The 22245-nt window shown below is 37.9% G+C and overlaps 1 protein-coding gene and 1 non-coding gene across 2 annotated transcripts in view; both read left to right on the forward strand.

Annotated features, from left to right (window-relative positions):
• The window catches only part of LOC579925 (serine-aspartate repeat-containing protein F), a 45858-nt gene that overhangs the window by 6427 nt on the left and 17186 nt on the right, over positions 1 to 22245 (forward strand). The window contains exons 2-5 of the mRNA XM_794967.4: positions 13979 to 14308; positions 14724 to 14962; positions 15977 to 16054; positions 16799 to 17033. Coding sequence (XP_800060.4) covers positions 13979 to 14308; positions 14724 to 14962; positions 15977 to 16054; positions 16799 to 17033 — 882 coding nt within the window. The remainder of the gene's footprint in view (positions 1 to 13978; positions 14309 to 14723; positions 14963 to 15976; positions 16055 to 16798; positions 17034 to 22245) is intronic.
• TRNAG-GCC lies at positions 6761 to 6831 on the forward strand. Its single transcript has one exon. It is a non-coding gene; the product is annotated as a tRNA-Gly (tRNA).

A 22245-nucleotide genomic window follows, 5' to 3' on the forward strand; every position in this document is an offset into this window, starting at 1 on the left:
ACTTTAATGGTCTACAAGTCTCTGAAAGAATTATTTATATACTTTAAGGACTTGTTATTGATTAAAATAGAATTTTAGATTGTTGAATAATATCTCTCAGCATAACAAAAATGTGCAAGACAGTCGATATAAATATCATCTTATATAAACAGACATTTATTTGATCCATTATCGTAATAAAGGAGAAGAAAAAAGTAATTTTATACATCGACACTGTACCTACCAAGTTCTTTGAAAATCGCCAAGTGCGGTAGTCTATGACCATTAATGGTATATATTTCTTAATGACAAGTTATATCTGCCAATTAGGATGAAAACATCTCCTATAATAACAAGTTTATTTTTATCTGACGATTATTTTACGAAAAATAACGACCAGAAATGTCGTTCTTGAAAAGCCTTAGTTTTTTCCTTCATCTGCCATCCATCCTGTCTCCCCACAGCATTATGATCATCTCATTATGGTTATTACCAGTAATCGTCTTTTATGGGATGTTTTCTTATGCAAGCTCCATTGGTTTCCATGGTAATTGCCCCTGTCAATCAAGTCGGGTAAAACACGGGTGATGAAGTCCTTGCGGGTACATGGGGAGTGTCACTGCCCAGGGAAATGGGTAGGTTTGTATGAGAAATGGAACAACAACAATAACGATTCTGATGTAATGCTATCCAGTGCTATAATTATGACTAGAAATACACTATCATTTAGCAAGATCAATGCCTCATATAAAATACATTTTAGTAGACATCTAGCTTTGGACTGAACCTTTAGATTCATAGTTAATTTCTTGTAACGTGGTTTGCAGTTTCATTCGAAATCGTTTTTATTTACTTCAAATTCAATATGATCAATGTTCTTTCTCCAAATGAAGACTGTAGTTATTACTTTTTAAGAACCAAAGTAGTTCACGTCAAAATTAATATCGTGGTCCCACTGTTTACAGATCGTATGATAATAAATTACAAAGCCATTTTATTTTCCATATAACCATCCATAAAGGTAATGTAGTGTATTATATTGCAACTGTAAAATATTACAAGATATGCTGTATTCGTACCCTATTCAGATTGAAAAACTTGATTGCGATAGTCATTTCGTCTGTTAACCCAGTTTTCGCTTCACAAAACGATAACCTTGTATGTCTACTTTATGTTACAATTAGTTACTCCCTTTGTTAGAAAGAAATGAAGATAAATGTAATTTAGATTTTCGATGAATGTAATTAGGGACGAAATGAACGTAGTTTTGTTTTATTATGAACGTAATTAGGAAAGAAATAAACTAGAGACAATAAGTCCCATTCTTCGATCATCATTCTGACCTCGTAACCAGTATATGATGAAACAAATCTTGCTTCGAGACGTCTAAGATAAATCATCTTTTGATTTTTCTCTTACATTAAAGCTGTTGAGGTCTATTTAGGTATTTTTATGTTTGACCTCATGTGTTTGATCTCACTCTTATTTTTATTAATATTTATGCATGATTTATTGAATAAAGAACAGATGTATAAGTAATGTGTTTATTATAAGTTTGGGTAAATAATTTTTTTAGTCAGAATATGGTGCGCTTAGAGACACCAGTATTAAGCGCCTAATAAATATTGTGTATTATTATTATTACTATTATTATTGTTGCCAACACAGTTTCACCGTCAATTATATATTGCTTAAAATAAGTCAGACGTGGATTGAGAAACCTTGATTGAGACCGGGCGATGAAACAAAAACTGTCAATTTTCTTTCTGCCTTATGCTTGCAGAACAAAGTATATAGTGATATTCAAGTTTTTTTATTTTGTTATATTGAAGAAATTTTTATTGGTGATAGATCGAATGTAGAATTGTGATCTGGTAGTTATATAACCATTATTTTTAATTAAATTGAATTAATTTCTTCTGCAACATACAAATCAAAGTACATTTTAGCGATACAACATGACGTGTACACAATATAATAATAGGCCCTAATAGAAATGTTGACATTGAAACAAAATGCAACTGAAAACACACTACCAAGAATTGTTCAGAAATAAGTGCATACATTTGCTTCGTGTGATAATACCTTGAATCTAAGTCTGAATAATACCTTTTTAAATCCTTCTTTCTTTCTTCTTATAATCATTACTATTTCATGGTAAATGTAAGATTTCCAGCTTTATTACACCCATTTACTAATAAAGCCGATTCTGGAGGGCAAAACGAACCACCGTGCAAATTTATTTTAATTTATTTAAAGTCATTTGGAAGTAAGTTAAAATGTATTGTATAATTTACGTGGAAATCTGATACAGCTACCAGATTGCGCTGCGGCGATTTAAACTTTACAAAGCTCTTATCCTTACAATGACTAATCATGTTTGATTGATTCGGCTCTGTGAGGGGGAGGGGTCATTTGCGCGTTTAAAAGCCTAGCTTTAAGCTAATTTCTCCAAAATGCCATCAAATACAAACACTCGTATTTCCAACCAACAAAAAAAAAGGTGGGTAGTGCATTACCATACATCACGGCGCTCTTTATGTCCATTAATTTCACCGCCTCATCGCTTAAGAAAACACGTTCGTGTTCCAAAAACCGTCATCTCTAGAGCGCATTACATTGACCTAAATGGCATGTGATAATTACACACAGTAGATGCTCCCCCTAGCCGCGCCATTTTCCGATATCATTTTTGAAGCCTCATCTCGATGAAGGACGTTTAATTGATGGTTACACACAAAAAGTTTAAGCTTGATTATGTTTTTTTTATATTTGTGTCAATGACTTTCTGAGTTGTGCTTAACATGAAATGTGGATTCTTATTCCCGGACTTGGTACAACCATGGACCATATTCAAAGGGACTGCTTCGTCGAGAGCAGAAAAGGCCCACTCCATCTAGCTCTGGTCTTGATTTCAATTCAGGAGCAGCAGATAATTTTGTTTAAACTTGTTAGAAATAAAATCTTAGGATGAGGATAATCTTCCAAAAGATTGCAGGGACAATCTCTTAACAGAGAAAGAGAGAGAAAGAGAGAAAGAGAAGGAGAGAGAGAAAGAGAAAGATGGAGAACAGAGAGAGAATGAGTATAGAGAAGGAGAGAGAGAAAAATGGAGAGACAGACAGAGAGAGAGAAAGACAGAGAGAGAGACAGAGACAGATAGAGACAGAAACAGGGACAAAGAGACAGACGGAGAGAGAGAGAAAGAGATAGATAAATCGTCTATCCCTACGCCACTTAAGTTTACTTTCTGTCAATGAACCTGGATGTAAAGCAATATCATCCGGTAGTCCTATACTTACGCAAACGCAATGGAAACCAAGACATATCTGCTAGTTCGCCTCTACTGATTCAATCCAGATCAGTGGTAGATCCAGACTTTTTTGTGTGAAGGGCACACCCCCCACCCCTCCCCCACCCCCTCCCACACGCACATGTAAAAGCACATCGATCAGTATACTTTTTTTCCATAACATTCGTTGTATTTATTCATTTAATTTCAAAATGTTTTTCAAAATTTTGTTTCATGACTGTTTCAGATTAGCATAACGAACAAAGAATTACACGTACCGGTAAGTGATATAACACATTGGAACCTCGTCACAACAAGGCAATTTCGCCGGCCTAAATTCTTGTACCTTATTGTCATTCAGCATCGACACAATGAGACACCCGACACTGCACGTCAACCTCAATTGTCCAAAGTGCTCGCACTGACGTGGATCTCCTGCATCAAGGCTTTGTTCAAATTTAAAATGTGTCTGGTGATAATTGGTCTGGAAAATTATACAAAGGTATTTTTCAATTACTATTATTGCGTTTAATTTCTATCCGTTTCCTAAGTTCTGAAATTGGAGAAACAACAACATACCCGGTCAAAATATTTGACTTTATTTATGGAAGTTTGTTTGTACGGCAGGAAAAAACAATTAGTATATCCCGATACTCGAATTTGATACGAATTTTTTGACCCAGAACAAAAATGATGGAATATCCCCCGGCATATTCTGATCTCAATGTAATCAGACAGAAAAACCCGGTCAGCCTGACACGAGTATCTCTGACGTTCATCTTCCCATTATCCCAACCAAATTATGCCTTGTTCTTGGGAAAACACGAGACACTGATTAGCAGGTCGATTCAACGTCACGTCATCAATTTGCCTCGGGCCTTTATCATCATTAAATTTGGTTCTCTTTTCGCTTTCAATTTGTCAAATTGGGCCTAAAAAGAGTGAGGATGGGAGCAGTTTTGCGCTTGTTTTTTTTGTTTTTGTTTAATCTCTCGCGCTGAATATGAGGACAAATTGAATAGAATGGAAGTGATGTCACTTTTTATATAGATGAAATCGGGCTCTTCTCCCTCGCATTTCATTTAAGTTTACACCGTCTGCGTTATTTCGCAGGAAAACAACATATTACTCACACAGAAGAGAGAGAGAGAGAGAGAGAGAGAGAGATTCAATAGTGTATTGACCTCAAACAGACAGGTTAACAAAATGACATTAAAAATCTTGTTATTTCACTTGACGACATTTTGGATGAATGTTTTTGAGATGGTCGGATTTCAGACTGCCTGAACTAAAAACAAAAAATTCTGATGACTTTTTTCTTGCGTTGTCTATATAACTGGTAATAATATCGACACTGTTTCTAATGTGCATTTTCAGTGATGACAACAGGCGAAACTAGAAGATGGATCTATACAGACAGTGGCAGGAAGAAGGAAAAAAAATGCATGTTGAATGCATGTAATTCGAACGTGAGCATCATCTATTTATCAACAAAATATTCCTTAGAAATGAAACGAGCGCATAATATCAGTTTGCCTACACAGGGGCATTTCGAATGGGGGTGTAACAGCCCCTCCACATACACCTCTAGGGCTAGATAGACGCCTACATCTAGCCTCGTTCTGATATGACACGTTTCCTCTTTTTTTTCTTCTTTAATAATTGACAAAAGTGCAATACGCTCCATATGTCTGTATCTTGTAAAACATAGCTAAGTGAAAAATGCGTAGGATCATTGTTCCGCAGAGAAACCGCTGTATATTTTTTTGTTGGGGGGGGGGGGGCGGTTTATCGCGGATATCTGAACAAGCCGCGCGTTCTAACTCGAATAATCAGTAGCTTACTCTTTCTTTTCGAAGATCACAAACGAGTTAATAACATTGAACTTAGAGTATGTCAAAGGATAATAACCACGCTTCAAACATGATTTAGAGATTTCTTTTATTAATGTTTGAGTTCCACATAAGTCACTCCCTGTCGAATATCTTTCAATAATTCAAGCGGTTTGACTGAATTAGCGTGATGTCAAGCATAATCAACGCCATTGACACACACGCTCCGTGATGAGATTGTAACGTAGTCTCTAGGGATAACAAAATAACGAGTGTAAGGTGTAAGATGGCTTACATATTTTATAACTCGGGCATGTTGGTGACTTAAACATCAACAATGCACTCCTTATGCCATGTGATCTGCAACAGAACGCAACAACAAGATATTAGAGTGCTTTTGAATGTCTGTCTGTCATACATGACAACTGGTGCTTCAGTATCACGGGCAGTACCATTATGCCTGCTTTTAGAAGTGCGGCTGCTATTTTAAGCGCGATCTGACATTTAGGGAACGAATTCATGCCAGAGTGCTCATTTACTTCACCTGGGTTACGAATGGCAAATGCAGATTACTGCCTTAATTGTCTCCGTCTCTTCCAATCGACCTGGTATATGTATAATAATACGTTATCGTTGGATATGTATCTAAATAATTTATTGCAATTCAGTAAAAAAAAGGCCGGAAATCGTTAGTCCAGGTAAAAAAAAATAGTTACTTTGAGGGTATCATTTGGAAACGTGCTGAATAAGAATCTTGTAATACTGGTTAAGCTTTGTTAATATTTTTAAGAGTGTTGTGGTATTAGCGGTATGTGAACAAAATAATCTCAGCACCACTGTCATTCAGCAATTGCTGAAAGTAACTACATTTTCTATAAAAATTGCTTAGCCCTTAAACTTAAAAACGAAAAGTAACGGATTGATTCTGTGTAATCAATCTGATTGAATATTTCAAAGCCAATAAAATCATTCCTTACAGAAATCATACAGTGGGACCAAGTATTGAGGAGGCCTTAACATCACTGAGGGCACTGTCTGGTATTGCAATAGATTGCCTGAAAATTATTAAGGCCCCTTCGTGGTTTTAGGGCGATGTGTAGACAGGATATCATCGTCTTCTTTTAAAGGGACTTGGTAACATTGTGCAGATGAGAGAAAATGGTGCTAAGTTAGTGACTTCATTGCAAGATGTAAAATTAAAGATAATCCGAAAATTTGATTGAAAACAGACCATTGTTAATGATAATAATTGGGAGAAACTGAGACTGACCGATATCTCCCAACTACATTATTATAATTTAATTAAATTTTAGGTGAATGTAAATCGTCACAAAGCAATGAATTGGCTCTATATAGCATTTCAAACATATAGGTGTTGAAAGATTTTTAAAAGCCTGTTTTATTTCTTATTTTCATGGAGAAAATGGTTGGGAAATTCAAAAAATTGGTTGGTAAAATGTATTGATAGAGTGAGTCGCACAGTGACGCCTCAAGAGAAACCATAAATATCTTTGTGGTTCGAGAATTTTATTCAGGATTTTTTTGCATGTTAGAGGGTTAGTATAGTAGAATGACTATAATAAGTAACATTTCATACAAAAATTACGCACTTTTTCATCAATCTTCATTAATGTTACCGAGTCACTTTAATGTGTGCGCATCGGTGGTTCAGTGGTAGAATTCTCGCCTGCCACGCGGGTGACCCGGGTTCGATTCCCGGCCGATGCAAGTGCTTTTTGTTTTAATGTTTTTTCTTTCTTTCCTTCTCCTTTACACTTTTTCACGATGTGATGGGGGCATGTGCCCCCCCCCCCAACCCTGGGGCTATGCCACTCCATTTTGTGTATGTCCATCCAAGACCGTAATGACCTCTTTACACCGGAAACCGTGAAACATTATCTCTCATCATATTTCAACATTTTGATACTTAGCACAAATGATTAAAGAGAAATTCATGAGGTTTGTCATTTTCTTTTCCGCAACTTAATGGTCCGTAACGCCACAATTAGACACATTTTATGGCGGTTGGTTTGGTTTTTATAATAACCGGATTCATGAGCAAGGCAGTACTCGATGAGGTATCGCGTTACGGAAGTATCTCATATCGCATTGATGTCGGAAATGAAGAATTAAACCCACGGGAGAGTATCATGTTTACTTTACATAAGTCGAGATACTTTAGTTCGGTTTACACATGGTTTGTTTTATGAAAGAGATTGCTCCCTAGGTATTACCATTGAAATATTCTTGTTGGACTTAAATATCTATATATATATCATAGGCGTGTTCATGTATGTAAACTTTTATCTGCACTCCTTTAACTTACATATTACTGGGTGTATCTGGGATTTAATTTCAGGTCTTAAACGATTTCTACATCAATTAATTGATTAATAAATTCATACATTCATAAGTTGTCATATTCAGTTTCATGAAAAAGTATAGTTTAGAAGCAAATATCCATGTTGGTGGATAATAGGATAACTGAATTCTATTCGTATGACTGGAAATATTCAGAGACTACGAATAGAAGAAATGCATAGTTATAACATGTACCTCTGATAACTTTGTAAGGAAAACTTTCGTTGGTCGATTATGGTTGATATTGTGTATATTCTATATCTACATAACTGAGAATAATGGCAAGCACAGGTGAACAAAAAAGAAATGATTTCATATCTTCCTTAGATTTGCCTATATATATATATATATATATATATATATATATATATATATATAGGTACTTCCAATCTCATTATATGTGGGGTATACCTTGGGCAGGCCCAAAATCACAACATATAACGATGTATATGGGAATATAACCTGATAATAGTCTCCTCAGAATGAACATGAACTGCAAATTTTATCGACCAAATTGAGCCTTTTAATGCAATGGCACTGACATGCCGTCAAAGTGTCGTCTGCAGAGGACACCAATCGATTAGTAACATATTCGGAGGCTGAGATTGCATACCCATGTCGAAATTCACGATGTGTGCAAAAGCGTTACAAACTGGACACAGTACCTTTAAAGGTACCTTTAAAGGTACTATGTCCCATTTGCAGGTAAAAAAATGAAAAGCTTAAATTCCAACGGCATTTGAAGGACAATAGTAATTTAGAACTTCCCTCAAAACGTAAGGGCTCGACAATGGCATGTAGTGGGACAATAACGGCCATTAGTTGTCGAATCGACTTAAGTGATTGCAATCACCTAAGTAATAGTCTGATTTTCAGACCCTTTTACCGAATGTTTAATACGTATTGTGCTGCAAAAGATTTATTCAGTTTAATTTTGGCCATTACAAGTAGTGGGTTATTGATGTAGACAAATGCTCATGTACCTGGTTTCCGTGCATAATCTGAATACTATTGACATTGCCAATGTTAAAATTTCACATGACATATTCATAATTTCTGCAAAGTTCTACAGAATTTGAGTTGGCTGCAAAAGGGACATAGTATCTTTAAGGCATTCGAATAAATACGTTCACAGTTTCTGTGTTACACGAATGGAGCTGTCAGTCTGTCACATTCCAAATTACATCTATCTCATGCAGTTTCATTCCAGCACACCGCTTTAATCAATCTCGACCTAGCTCTGATTTCGAGGTTTCTTTCTAAGCATCACTCAAGCTTGTTGAACAAGATCACAAAGATTTCATTCTCTCCCGTCCTTCGGTCGAACACGGGCTCTTTTATTCGACGAGTTAATTTCATTTCACAGGCACGCATTATAAAGAGCTATTTTCCCTGGCACGAGAGGCGCGTGCATTCGTAAATTATGAATAGATGTTGCTGTATCATGCATCTAGAATGTTCAAAAGAACGGTAGAATTTCTTTAAAGGATTTTTTTTTTAAAGGCTTTGTAAGTAAGGACGAAGACCTAAACGACTCAATATTAATTGAAACATTTTTCTGCTCACGAATGAGTAATTTTCTTTTAGGTCTTATCCTTTTCATCTCATTGCCACACCTAAAACTTCTAGAACATCTGAAATTGCTTTTTTTGAGATTAAGTGAACAAATTCTGATTAAGATTATTTAGAGTTTTTGTAAGGAAAGCAAATATGCCTCTATATCATGCAACTTCAGCGGGTAGTAAGCTATTTCAAAGGAAATGAATTTTCTTAAAGCTTTGTAAAAAAGGTTAATGTGGGCTTTTAGTGAACTCAGAGTAATTAAAGAAAGTTATGGCTCATGAGTGACGCACAGTTTATTCTGAATGGACCCATTTACAATATTTCTTTTTAAAGAATAAACATGGTTTACTTTAAAATAATTTCTATCAAGATTATTTCGAATTTCGTTTTAAAGAAATCGTACTTACAATTAATCTTCAATTATTGATCAACTATTTTTTATCAGACTTGTACAGGCTGCTGCTGAAGAGACAAAAGTAAAATAAAATAAACGACGTATGCCTAATATGGAACTACATGATTTGATCAGCTAGACTCGTGCATAATTTCGATTTCCTCAATTTTTTTTATGCGCAAAATACTCAGCTACCATACATTGTAGTCTTATTTTTTAATGCAATTTTCTACTTCATTTGCTCTTTCGTTTTTTTTTGTTTTTTTATGTTCTCGTTGTTTTTATTATGTTATGTTTGGCTTGGATTTTATGCTGTTAGTGGTTTAACGTTTCGTCATTTTCAGATCTGGAGAACTTTAACCGGGTGTGACTGATAGAAATCGACGCTGTGTATATCACTCTCCGTTGACGTTGTAAAGAATAAAACCATTGCCCAGGGACTAATGTACCGAGGCACCTCGTTATCTCTTATAACTATGTCCATGGAAGCACCTGGGCTCGGCTTAACAGCGTGACGTCATCAAGTCGATGCATTAGCTTGGTATCATTGACAACCTGACAAGAGACGGTGTCATAGCATTGGTTGTGTGAATTAACAAACCCTGGTATGCTACGGTGATAAATGTACCAATGCATGCACGATTTTAAGGACATAATTTTGGTTAAACCGCTAAGTTGAATGGTCTTTTGCATCAGGTTTTTAATCTTTTTTCTCTTGGTTAATTTGGTCTGTCGGGCAGCATTATTACACCATAGGCCTGTTTCTTATTATGCCTGTGAAACCCCCAATAATGACCCCATTCACATCCTAATTATTCTCTCTCTCTCTCTCTCTCTCTCTCTCTCTCCCTCTCTCAAATGTTTAAATATATATAATACATATCTTCCTCCTCGTCTTCCACGTCCTCGGATACTCCCTCTCTCACTCATTCCCTTTACCCATCTTCCTCATTATATGTATTCTAACTAAATCACAATCTCCCTCCCCTTCTTCCTCGTCCTCATTTTCTATTCTCTCTCTTTATCTCTCTCTCTCTCTCTCTCTCTCTCTGCATCCCGCATTTGCATCTTATTTGATGCAATTGTGATGATGTAGGCGTTCTCTGTCTACAGATGCATCATATAGATTTTGATGATAAAACTTGATTACATGCAGCAGATATCAAATCAAATGTTTAAACTTGACTATCACACCAGAAAAAAAAACTCAGGTGCGCTCCGTAATTTAATCTTGGAAGACAAAATATCAAAGTTTAATCACCTTGGAAGCAAATTGCATCCCTGCTCCAGTTCCCTTTGACCAAATCTGTTACACTAACTGTGGGCGTAGGTGGATATTCAAGAAGCGGTATAACCACGACTGGTCCGAGGGCGTCGCCTTGGGGTACATGGTTCTTAGGAATTGTCAAGGTTGATTTATCTGCAAATTGCCGTGGGACGTCTCGCCACGACTCATCTCGTCATCAAATCGTTACAAGCGTTTCCATGGCAACATGGTAACCAACCTGCGTTATCCATAAAACATGGCCATTCCTTTGAAAATCTAACAAAAATATTTCATAGCGTATCATTGAGTATATTCGAAAGTAAGGCTGTCTGTAGTTATGATACAAGAATTAATGTCATCGAATCCTTTCACCCACATGAAATTGATATAAGATGATGATCTGATTATGATTTTCTTCAGACATATAGTTATAGAGCTGAAGAAAGAAATAGTAAACACTTTGTGTCACCTTATTCATAGCTGATATCCATCGAATTATTCTTTTATTAGTAATACTACTGACGAACACGAAGAAGTTGAGGTTTAATATTGCCGCAGTATCCCAAACAAAAGAATTAATTCTATATTATACTGATCATTAACTGATGTCTCCATAAAAAATAAGGGAATCCCCCGAAAAATTATACTTGAAACACGATCTTCATGTCAAGAAGACGCATAAGATGTCTCAAGAGAGAAAGAGGAGGTAGATAATAGATGAAATAGAAGATAAAGGGGAAAAGAGGTGGGAATAGAGAGAAAAAAGAGAGAGAGCTATAAGAGCTTGCTTAATAATCACATTCAAAGGAAACAAAATTGAAAAGTGAGAAAAAGAAGTTCGAGGGTTTTGAATCAGATTTTTGTTACACAAGTTCTTTTTGTCAGACAATTATCTTTCCATTACGCTACCCCTACCCCACTTTACAGACATAAAATTCCCAACAAAATTGACTGCTACCCCTACATGATGCACGCCCTGACGATGGGGAAGGTAAATGATGTTTGACGTCGAGAGAGAGAGAGAGAAGAGGGGGACAGTCATGGTTCTAGGGGGAAGCTAAGAGAAAGCTATGTAATAATCTAAATTGTAAACAAGTCATGAAACAAGACCTCTGCATATAAGAAAATAAAACACCGCTAGGCGATGGTGGAGGTTAAAAATTACGTTGAGTAATAAAGAAACTGAAGAGGGCAAGGAACTGGAACAAAGAGGAAGTACGCAGAAGTTGGATTGCCAGTGGGGAAGATACATACGACCCCGTTTCACCCTAACGGGTTGATAATACAACACCATGTTGAATACAATGAAGTGTTTCGTTATTAAGTGGCATGGGGGAAGACAGGAACGGGTTGCCTCATGATACGAAAGACAATCCTCCAGCCCTTAAGTTACGGATTCCCATTCAATAATCACCTAATGTGTTCTTCCGCCTAGTGATAAAAGGTCATCGGCTACCTGAGGTTTACCTCCTTTGTTATTGTCTCTAGTCAGGAAATGAGCAGACATCATCCTAAGAGATAGAAAGGATCTGTTTTTATTATTATTACAAGGTGAATCTGGCGGCAAGACATACTGGCGTCTTAAGTCTTGGGTTGGCAGCTGCTCCTGGGGAAAATAATTGGTGAACTTGGGGAGCACATCCCATTGATTAACTGACGTAAGCTTTGTTGACTGCCGAGTATATTCTTGTTTTCCGTTGTGCATCCACGCATCCTTCCCCTTCGTCTTTCAAAGGTGATTTTGAATGTTCGAAATATGTTGTTTGGATTGCCTCTATTTGGGTCAAAGTAAATGATAATTTTCTTTCCTAAAGTGCAGTTGCTTGACTGCAATGAGGATTTTCAGCTATCAATATTATGAAGTAGTGAACAACAGTTGACAGTTTCTCTAGGCTTCGAATGAAATATCAGTAATTTGGGGGAGGGTGTCGGGACCGAATTTGACAAATTTACAAACAAATATACTCCACTGTGACGACATGGGTAATAGAAGTTCTATAGAGTAAGCTAAAGTAAGATAAATTAATTATTATGAGATTTGATCTTCCAATTGAATCATTTTTTATGACATCAATTATGAGTTTTCTAATCGAAACTTTGATGGGTGTCACCCCCCCCCCCCCCCCGTCCCCCCTCTGGAGATGCTCCTGCTTGAAGATGATGTATAGCTTGTCACGTGACCAGAAGAAGAGTAAAAAGAAGCCATTGTTAAGAAGAGAGGTTACTGACCAAGTGCGATTTAGCTCGACATACCATATATCATCACCCTCGAGAGTAATAATGGAGAGAGTTTCGTCACTTTGCAAGTCATGATGTCCTCCTGTAGATGTCACAAGTCCGCAGGTAATTTGTGTAGTGGTCGCCGGCCAAGCTCGTCACAATGGACCACTCAACAAATATCCTCCTGATGAACCGTGTACCAGCAAGTGACATTTCACGGAGAAACATGAAGAGATGTGTCCCCACTCTAGCCTTCTGACCAAAGTGACGGATATTCCGTCTCAAGCGCGTATAGCCCTTCTCACAACATGACAGTGCGGGAATATTTGCGCAATGGTCATCTGAGGGTAAAACCTTCATCAACGAGTTTTGAAGAGGGATAACGGCCGCAATGGGAACGTCTTTGTAGGAGTTTCAAAGTATTATATTGCTTTTGGGGTAAAACCTTGCTGATGTCATTTACCGAGAAGTAATGTCAACCAAACATTGCCCATGGGCTTGTCTTTTGTCCAACGAGTGAATATAATCTTGGGACATCCATTACTTGTGTATCACGTGTCGATTCTTTCGTTATAAATAAGTTATGTGTTTCAACAAATGCATATTTCATTTCGGGGAGAAAATCGTGTAAACCGTATTTTGATGAGTAGTTTAAAAATAACACCCCAGAAAACACATTGTTACCGCAAAAAGAAACAATGATGAACAAACACCTGAACAGTTCAAAGTTACACATGTAGCTATGAATAATTTATTTCCTCCCGAACAAGATTCGCTTGTTTGCTCTTGCAATATCGCAGAAGCAAAATGCCAAGATAACAACTAAAATAGCTACCACATTGCCTGGTATTTTCGTCTCTTGTTTATTCAATGTTCCATTTTTGTGACTAAACTTTCGGAAAACATCTTTGTTTGCGTTTATGAAGCTATATCATGCTAGTAAAAAAAAGAAGACTTATTTGCTTTGTATAGGCGATCACTACGAACCTTAAGAGCTGTATGAACTTTTGTGAACTTTTGTGAAATTTAACAATCTCTCTCTCTCTCTCTCTCTCTCTGATGGTTTTCAGGAACAGTACCACAACGTGACCGAGACAGCGCACATACGCTGACCGATCTGGAACAGGAATCACCGACGTCAGGACTCGATGTCCCCGGATCAAGTGCAAAGGAAACACCGCAAGATACCTCCGACGATGTCCACATCGAACGTCCGCTCGATTACGACGAGGATGACAACACCGGGGAGGAGAGTGAATCGTCGTACTATAACACGGACGACGTCCAACCCAACGACGACGAGGCGAATGGTGGCGTGTATGAAAGCGTGATATACAATGATGAGGCCGTGGATGATGTTGATGGCGAGTCATTTCTTCCACAGGACTCTGGAAACAATGGTAAGTGACAGACAAAATTCTTTTACCATGAAGGTCTTTATAGCGTCACTTTTCATCAAATTCGAAACAAATTTAAAACTTGTCATGCGATCATGGTGATTGTGAGGTTTTTTTGACAACCTCCATTTTGATTTTTGTCTCTCTAACTCATGATTCAAAAGGTATTAGGAAAATAAGGTAAAGTAAAGTAATGTGAAAAAAGATGAAGATTCAAAATTAATGGTGATGTGTTACCTATCTACATGTACAAACAATGAAAAGGGAGCAAAATAATAATTTATATTTTGCCTTAAATCTAAGTTTTTGTTTATGTCATGATATCTGCATGTGCTAGATCGAGGGAGGATAAACGAGCCTAGTTTTATAACAACGAGCACCATTACATTCATGCCGATGCATTTTTATATAATTTCAGGTTATAACGAGAATGAAGATGATCTAGAAGATATTTCTATTCTGGAAGGGAAAGATAACGGCGACGACGATAATGACGACGACGATGATGACGAGGATGATGATGGCGAAGAAGATGGCGTCAATGGTGAGAGCGTCGATGGAGAGGCATCTAAAGAAGATGATGACGACGACTCAACAGAAGATGATGAAACGAAGCCGGGCCTCAACGATGATCAAATAGCTCGATTAACAGCTGAGGTGACAAAATAATAAAATAATGGCTCAATAATAGTTTCCTCCATCATCAATCTCCTCTAAACCATTGCAATCATCCATACCATGTGTCTCATGATAATCGTCAAAAAATCGTTTTGTCTTTCGCTCTGGGGTACATTCACATTTTGTAAATCCCTTGATATTGAAAACTGTCTCAGGAATAAAATATTGGTTAAGGAGAAGGAAAAAAAATCACTGAACTTCTTCAATTTTTTAAACACACTCCCGGGATGCCATACATATTCATAGTTCATCCATTTTCAACTACCGATAAACTTTGTGTTGCCGACATAATCAGAATCATTCGTCAGCCTTCCCTATTCACTAGTCTGTCACCCAGTATACTGAGCTACGGTTAGTTTTTTTTAATATTTTGTAGTAGCCACTTATCTACTAAACTTGAGAAGCCTGGGGAGGAATGCATAGTAAATCAAGGGGTTTGGTCTCAGTACATAAATCTGCAATTCGACTTATTCATGGTAATCGAAAACATCATGAAAGCAATGATAGGCAACCAACACGTTTCAGTTGTTGCAATGTCAGTATGTTAACAAGTTCATTCAGACACTTGCAGACAAATTCAAGTTGAATCAATAATGTTGCGGCAACCAATGTACTTGAGTTACCTCTTGCCTTGGCGCTATTGAGCTATTATTTTAACTTTTTTTTTAAAGAGTCATATTAGCAAGCCTATCCCCCCCCCCCCCAACAAGAAGTAGTTCATTTGGAGCATCGCCGTAATCTTATTAAAGATATTCTTTCAATATTGATGTATACGACAGGGTAAAATTTGGGATGATGGATGTAATGATTCATATAATGGTTCTGATATAGATTTTCTTCTTCCTTCTATAATCTGATGCCTCCTGGTAAACAGAGAATATAAACATTCTTCATCGATGTCAGGCAGGGGCTCATCAATCATCTTTTCAGTTCTCTATATTCATGTTTTATCAGGATAATGATATTGATTTTGTGCTTCTATTCTCCCCACAGACATACATGAAAATCAAGATACAGTGTCTCGCTCGCGTCGTCAAGTTTCCGTTTTCTATGCCCAAGTGTGCCACGAATGTGAGTAAAACTATGATAGAAAAATTTCTTATGTTTGTGAAGAAACTCTATTTTGAACTATAATTATATTCCCAAATATTTGTGACAAAATACGATAAATTTAGGTATTTCATTCAGATTTGCATCGACTATATCTTCCTCTGTACTTCTCGCCTCTTCTCTCTAAAAACACACAACAACATTTGCCTTTGCTATGAAAGTCATTCATGTGTAGTAAAAACGAGCTCCTTGCTTTACGGCATAGCTAATGGACAAATATAATTTTCTACTGTCTCCCCAGGACTATATCACCATGCTTTGACATATATACCCATTATATGTACATATCATTTCGTTACTATGGTTACTTTGTAAATTGTGAAGAAGGAAAGGACTTAAAAAACGAATGCCACGTTGAATAAAAAACAAACATATAAATAGAAGAATACATTAGCAATGCAGAAAAGCACTCACCAAAGTAAGCCAGAGGAATGAATAGAAATCCGAATCCTGATTTTTTTTTTTAAAGAACAGGTTTGCATCGAAAGAAGATAACTTAGAGAGAAGATTTACGGTACAAGCATCTGGATAGTCCTTAGGCCGAATCCTTTCAGTTTTTCATCATTATCGTTCGAGTTTGTAGTGCCAATCATCTCTTTTGAAAACATATCTTGAGTACAAATCTGACAAATCCTCTGAAGAAGAGAGAGAGTGGATGTTATATGGGTTATCTTTTTCTCTCTCTTTCTTTTCCCTTGGTTCTAGTTATTTCCTGGGAAGAAATCTCAGACGGTCATGGCTGGGCTGAGGGATGACCTTCAGCGGGCAGAAAGCACCTTCATCAACAAAGAGGCAGAGCTTATGAATGAAGAAGAAGTCAAGACTGAAATGGAATTGATTGAAGAGGTCCTCGATGAAGATCTAGATCAAGCGAGTGAGAAATTCGACGATGATGACGACGAGGACGACGACGATGATGATGATGATGGTGACAGTCTAGGTTAGTGAATAGTTCAGCATCATCTTAGATGGATAGCTAGAACCTCAACCAAATTACCCCACCCCCCCCCCCCCCCCGAGCTTCAGTTCAACATTAAATCCTACATGATCTACAGCAGCTCTTGACTCAGCTCTCTTAAATTCCATAATGTCGCAAATTGATACATTACCTTTAATTGTAACTAAAGTCATACCGATTGCCCAATTCATTTGCATGTTGTTTTGCAATTAGTTATCATAAGGCATGTAATAGTCTGTGAATGTTTAGCATTTACCAGAAATCGTTTTCCTACTTGAGGCCTGAAAAAACTTAACCAAGTAGCTTCCTCGAGATCTCGCCAGAGAGAGAGAGAGAGAGAGAGAGAGAGCGAGTATCAAAGTATCAAAATGACAAATGTACATTCAGAATGTATTAATGAGTTAATATCAAAATGACGAACGCCGGTAATGTCGGCACATTTGACCTTCTGGCGGCAAGTGGGAACTTTAATTTTTTCTGTTTAATTTGTTAGCACATTTACTTTGACTATTCAAAATTGAATATTGCATACATAACCTGATTAACACAGAGAAATTGCATGCCTGATTATTGTCGAGGTATAAATGTTAAATACCATTTCTCCGGTCTGCATTCTACTTTTTCCCTCGCGGTGTACAAAGAAACTAAACGCTTATGAATATCAAATTCGAGAGAAAATTAAACGAAGGGCCAATTGAAAGCACTCCATTGTGTCTCGATGCAATATACTAGTTGGATCACGAGCAAATGGCGTCAATGCAAAATGAGCAAATGTGATTGATGGGGTCTACGTCGGACCAAGTAGTTAGTTGTTAGGGTTCGTTGTCATGGTGCTTGGCTGTGAATGTTGACTGATATAATCTAACGATAATGTGTTGCCTGTGCAAAGACAAGGCATGCACGCGGATGGAAAATGGGCTTGATGACTTCGTGTTTAGAATTTAGTTGGCTCTTGTATAATACCCTCCCTCCTCACTCTCACCTTTGCCTATCATTTAAGTTCCCAGGCTTTAGTTACAGCAGTCAAGATTCTTAAGTGGACAATTCACGCGGTCGAAATTGCCTTTTATAATAGCCCTATAATTATCATTTCGATATGCTATGGTCAGATTGGAAGAAACAGTATTCAGCACTACCGGTATGACTATCTGCTATAATATAAGAAGTTCGGGACCGTTGTGAAATTTCTTTCACAGGGAGTGGGAGGGGGACAGTTCTTAGGGCACATGCTGTACTAGATGGATGAAATGCAAGATAACAAGGATACCGAGTGAAGGGAAGGAGTGGAAGGGGTGGCATCATATTAACTTTACGTTGCTCCCACCACTCTCTTTCTCTCTGCCCCCCCTTCACATTACGATAGGAAAGAACACCCGCCCCAATGCTCCAATAGCTTTGCCACTAATTAATATATGTATACCCTGTAGTGTACCTTTCGACTTCCAATCCTGAAATGAAACGACGCACCTATTGTACTTGTTCGTCATCGGTAGATGTGAAGTTACCGGAGATGCGAAATGCACAGCGCACACTATACGACCCTCCTGCGGTCCGATTTTCGAAATAATTGTAGTTATATTAGTAAGGAAATTTCATAAGCAAACATCATATTTCTGATTTAGGTTCTTGAACAATGATACGAATACTAATAACCGAACTTGTAGTGCATGTAAGCCTTTTCATCGGAATAAAAGCCGAATTGGCTTCAAACCTTAGATGATCGAACTACTGGGTCTGACGTCATAGCGAATCTGAGCCGATTTAGCTTTTCCTCTCCCCGGTGAAGCTTGAAATTACTTGAAAATTAGATTTTATCAATCGTGTGACTATTAAGATCCTATTTAATGCTCGCATAAAATTTTATTGCAAATTCGTCAAAAATCAGACCGTAGTCAGATCGATATATTTTTTCCAATGGTGTATCCAGACATCAAGAAAATGGGGGGGGGGGGCACCTCTATGATCGACAGGCAGTGTTCACATTATTTTGTTTCCTGTTCAATACTCATTATTACTTATTTTGTATCTGACGTCATCAATCATGTTCTTTAAACTTACTCTTTACGGAAAATGATACATTCCTTCGTGATTAGTAAGTCAGGCAAAATAGAATGAGTATTTAAAGCTCATTGTTCTCAATTTACCCATAAAAAAACGACAACTACAACATCAACAACAACGACAACAACAAAAGTGGAGGACACATTGTTATAAATTTATCCAAGAATTTTGATCGAAGCTTTACTACCACAAATCGTCCTATGAATGGTTTTGACCAGAGTGATCCGTTAAAATGTCATTTTCACCTCGCTACAGCTGTATAGTAGGTGGGTTTGGGGTATTGAAAGTGTAGTGAACTCCTATATCTGACAGGGGGTGACATCGATGTTAGATGAAAAGCCGATGCTTTATTGACGGTGCCAAGATGGTCGGGTATTCACATCATTAACACCACTCAACCCTCCCCCGACATATCAGGGCTGGTATATTTATAGACTTTAATAACACATCTACGTGCCTGTCTGCCTGCAGTGAACGTGGAAGGAGATAAAATATGCAGGGATGAAGAAAAGAAAAATTGCATCATGCAGTACGAAGACTTTTAGGTTGTGCCAAACATTTAAAAACATTGATGGCCTAACCAAAAACCAATATAATCATTAACACTTTGGAGAATAATCGTCAAGGTTTTTGCAAACACGAGACTGCACACTTTTCTTCCATGATCTATTTCCTTAAATTAGGGGCGAACCTCTGATTTTTTAAGGGGGGGACTGGAAAATTATGATAAATACGCAACAACAACAAATATTATTTTTCAGATGTCTTTTTGGTCGAAAATGTTAATGGGACATTTTGCTTTGTTTACTAGGGGTATGCCGCATGGCTTTTCAAGGGGCATTGGCCGGTTGTAATCCCCAAATCCGCCACTGCCATAAATTCTTATTTCGAATGGGTCTGGCAAAGGGGTAGACTAATGGTCGACCGCCTGTGTTGAAGAGCTGCATGCTTCTTCTAGCTCGTCAGTGGATATAATTGAATGCAAAGCGCTTCACAAAGCAACGACCCACTTGAGTACGATACTCGAGAAATATAACCTGGACAATTTCTTTTTGTTATATTCAGTTTTGTAATCATCTCAAAGTACAGTGATCTAAAATGAATTATTGGGACCTTTGTCAGAAGCCTAAGATGGATAAAATAAACAATTTCAGTTTATAAACAATAATGCATCACAGCTATGTAACGTGATGCTTTTAATTACTTTGGAATATAATGCGTATCACAGTAATACATTAAAATCTACTTTATATTGATTATAGATGGAATACAATCTCTAAAAAGTATACATTTTGAAAGGAAGTTATTTATTATACAAAATTCCTTTCAGATTTGAATGATTGCCGTTCTTTGCCATTAATAAATCCATAGGTCTACATATAAGATGGGAGGATAAAATAATTACGGATGGCTTGATGGAGAGGGGGGAGCACCCTCGCCCTGTTTTTCCCTTTTGAAACCAAACTGGCATACCTCAAGTACACAATTAACAACATTTGCCCTAATAATTCAGTATTGCAGGCTTTATTGGATAACTTGTGTGGCATATTATCATTGTGCCACAAGGTCCGCATTTTGTAATCCCCCCCCCCCCCCCCCCCTCCTCCTCCACCTCACAAACTCATGAATCAGCCTCTGGTCTCCGCGACTTTGAAATGAGCACAAACTGAGGATTTTTTTTTTGACGGGACAGTATCATTACAGCCCTGAGACCCTGGAGGCTTAATAGGGATTGGTCGGGGTTTCGTCATCATACGTAAGCTACAGTGTAGCTAGCACGGCGTGGTGTGTGGATGTACTCGGCGTCCTCATCCTGTATCTGACCCAGCAAACATCCCAAGCATTCGGTCACAACATCTCACCCCATCTCATGCTCTCTGTCTGTCTGTCTCCTCCAGCTGTGAAACTCTCTCGCTCTCTCTCTCCTTCTCTCTGCAGTCTACCAGTCTATCCATCTTTATCTAATTCTCTCTCTCTCTCTCTTTCTCTCTCTCTCTGACTCCCATTCTCATTCTATATAATGGGCTCATAAGTTCTGTTCCTTTCTTTGTCTATCCAATTGTTGCCCCCCTCCCCACCTCCACACACACTCTCTCTCTCTCTCTCTATCTCCCCCCACTCCCCCTCTCTCTCTCTCTACCCCTCTCTCTCTCTTTCTCTCTCTCTCTCTCTCTCTCTCTCTCTCTCTCTCTCTCTCTCTCTCTCTCTCTCTCTCATGTTACGTGCTTGTACATAATATGTACCTTTCCCTTTTCATCTCTGTCTTTCAATGATCTCTTTTTCTCTAGCTTTGCATAACCTTAAATAAAAACCTGTTTTTTAAATATCATATCCATATCATTTGATAATACTTATCTGCTTATCTTTTCATATTGGACCAACATCCAACTATCACTATCATATACATATACAAACATTACATAATGCTGCTTAGCTCATTGACAGCCTCTTTAAGGTTTGTTAGCCTGTAAGTAACCCTGTCCCTCTCTGTCTGCTCTCCGTTTTATCGTTTGTCTTCCATCTCTGTCTTGTCAGGGCCCAGTATTCTCGGGAAATACCAACGGTAATATTCATCACATGAGCAGTCCATCGCTTCTTCTCCCATGACAATGGCATATCCAGGAGTTATCCATCAATAGGGGGTTGGAGGGGGGGGGGGTTCAAGAGCATGACATGCTTTACACATCTCAGCAATGTGCACATGATCTCTTGGAGTGGGAGGGCATCCCCAACAGCGAATGCTTGCCTGCTGCACCAGCAGCGCCTGTTGTTGGTTTATTTTAATGTCATTAACGTGCTCGACTCCACGCCTATGTCTGCCTGTATGTATGCGTGTCCCTGGCTTCAAAATTAAACGTGTTCACACAAGCATTCGGGCTATAATCTGCAGCAGGACTGTGATCATTATAACAAGAGCACGAGCCTCTCCGAGAGTGTGTTACAGTGAAGACTGACCGATTGGTCTGGTGAGAGAAAGAAACAAATTATCATCCTCTTTTGCATTCCCCGATGCCTTGGGGGGACTTACTACACCCTGGTAGTATAGAAAGAGAAGAAGACGTGTGGAAGTACATTCATCTCTTCTTGGAATGCGAGAGAGCGTTGGAGAGGAGAGTGGTATCAATGCGCTCAG

The sequence above is a fragment of the Strongylocentrotus purpuratus genome, unplaced genomic scaffold, assembly GCF_000002235.5.
Source record: "Strongylocentrotus purpuratus isolate Spur 01 unplaced genomic scaffold, Spur_5.0 spur5_contig_838, whole genome shotgun sequence".
Taxonomy (NCBI): Eukaryota; Metazoa; Echinodermata; class Echinoidea; order Camarodonta; family Strongylocentrotidae; genus Strongylocentrotus; species Strongylocentrotus purpuratus.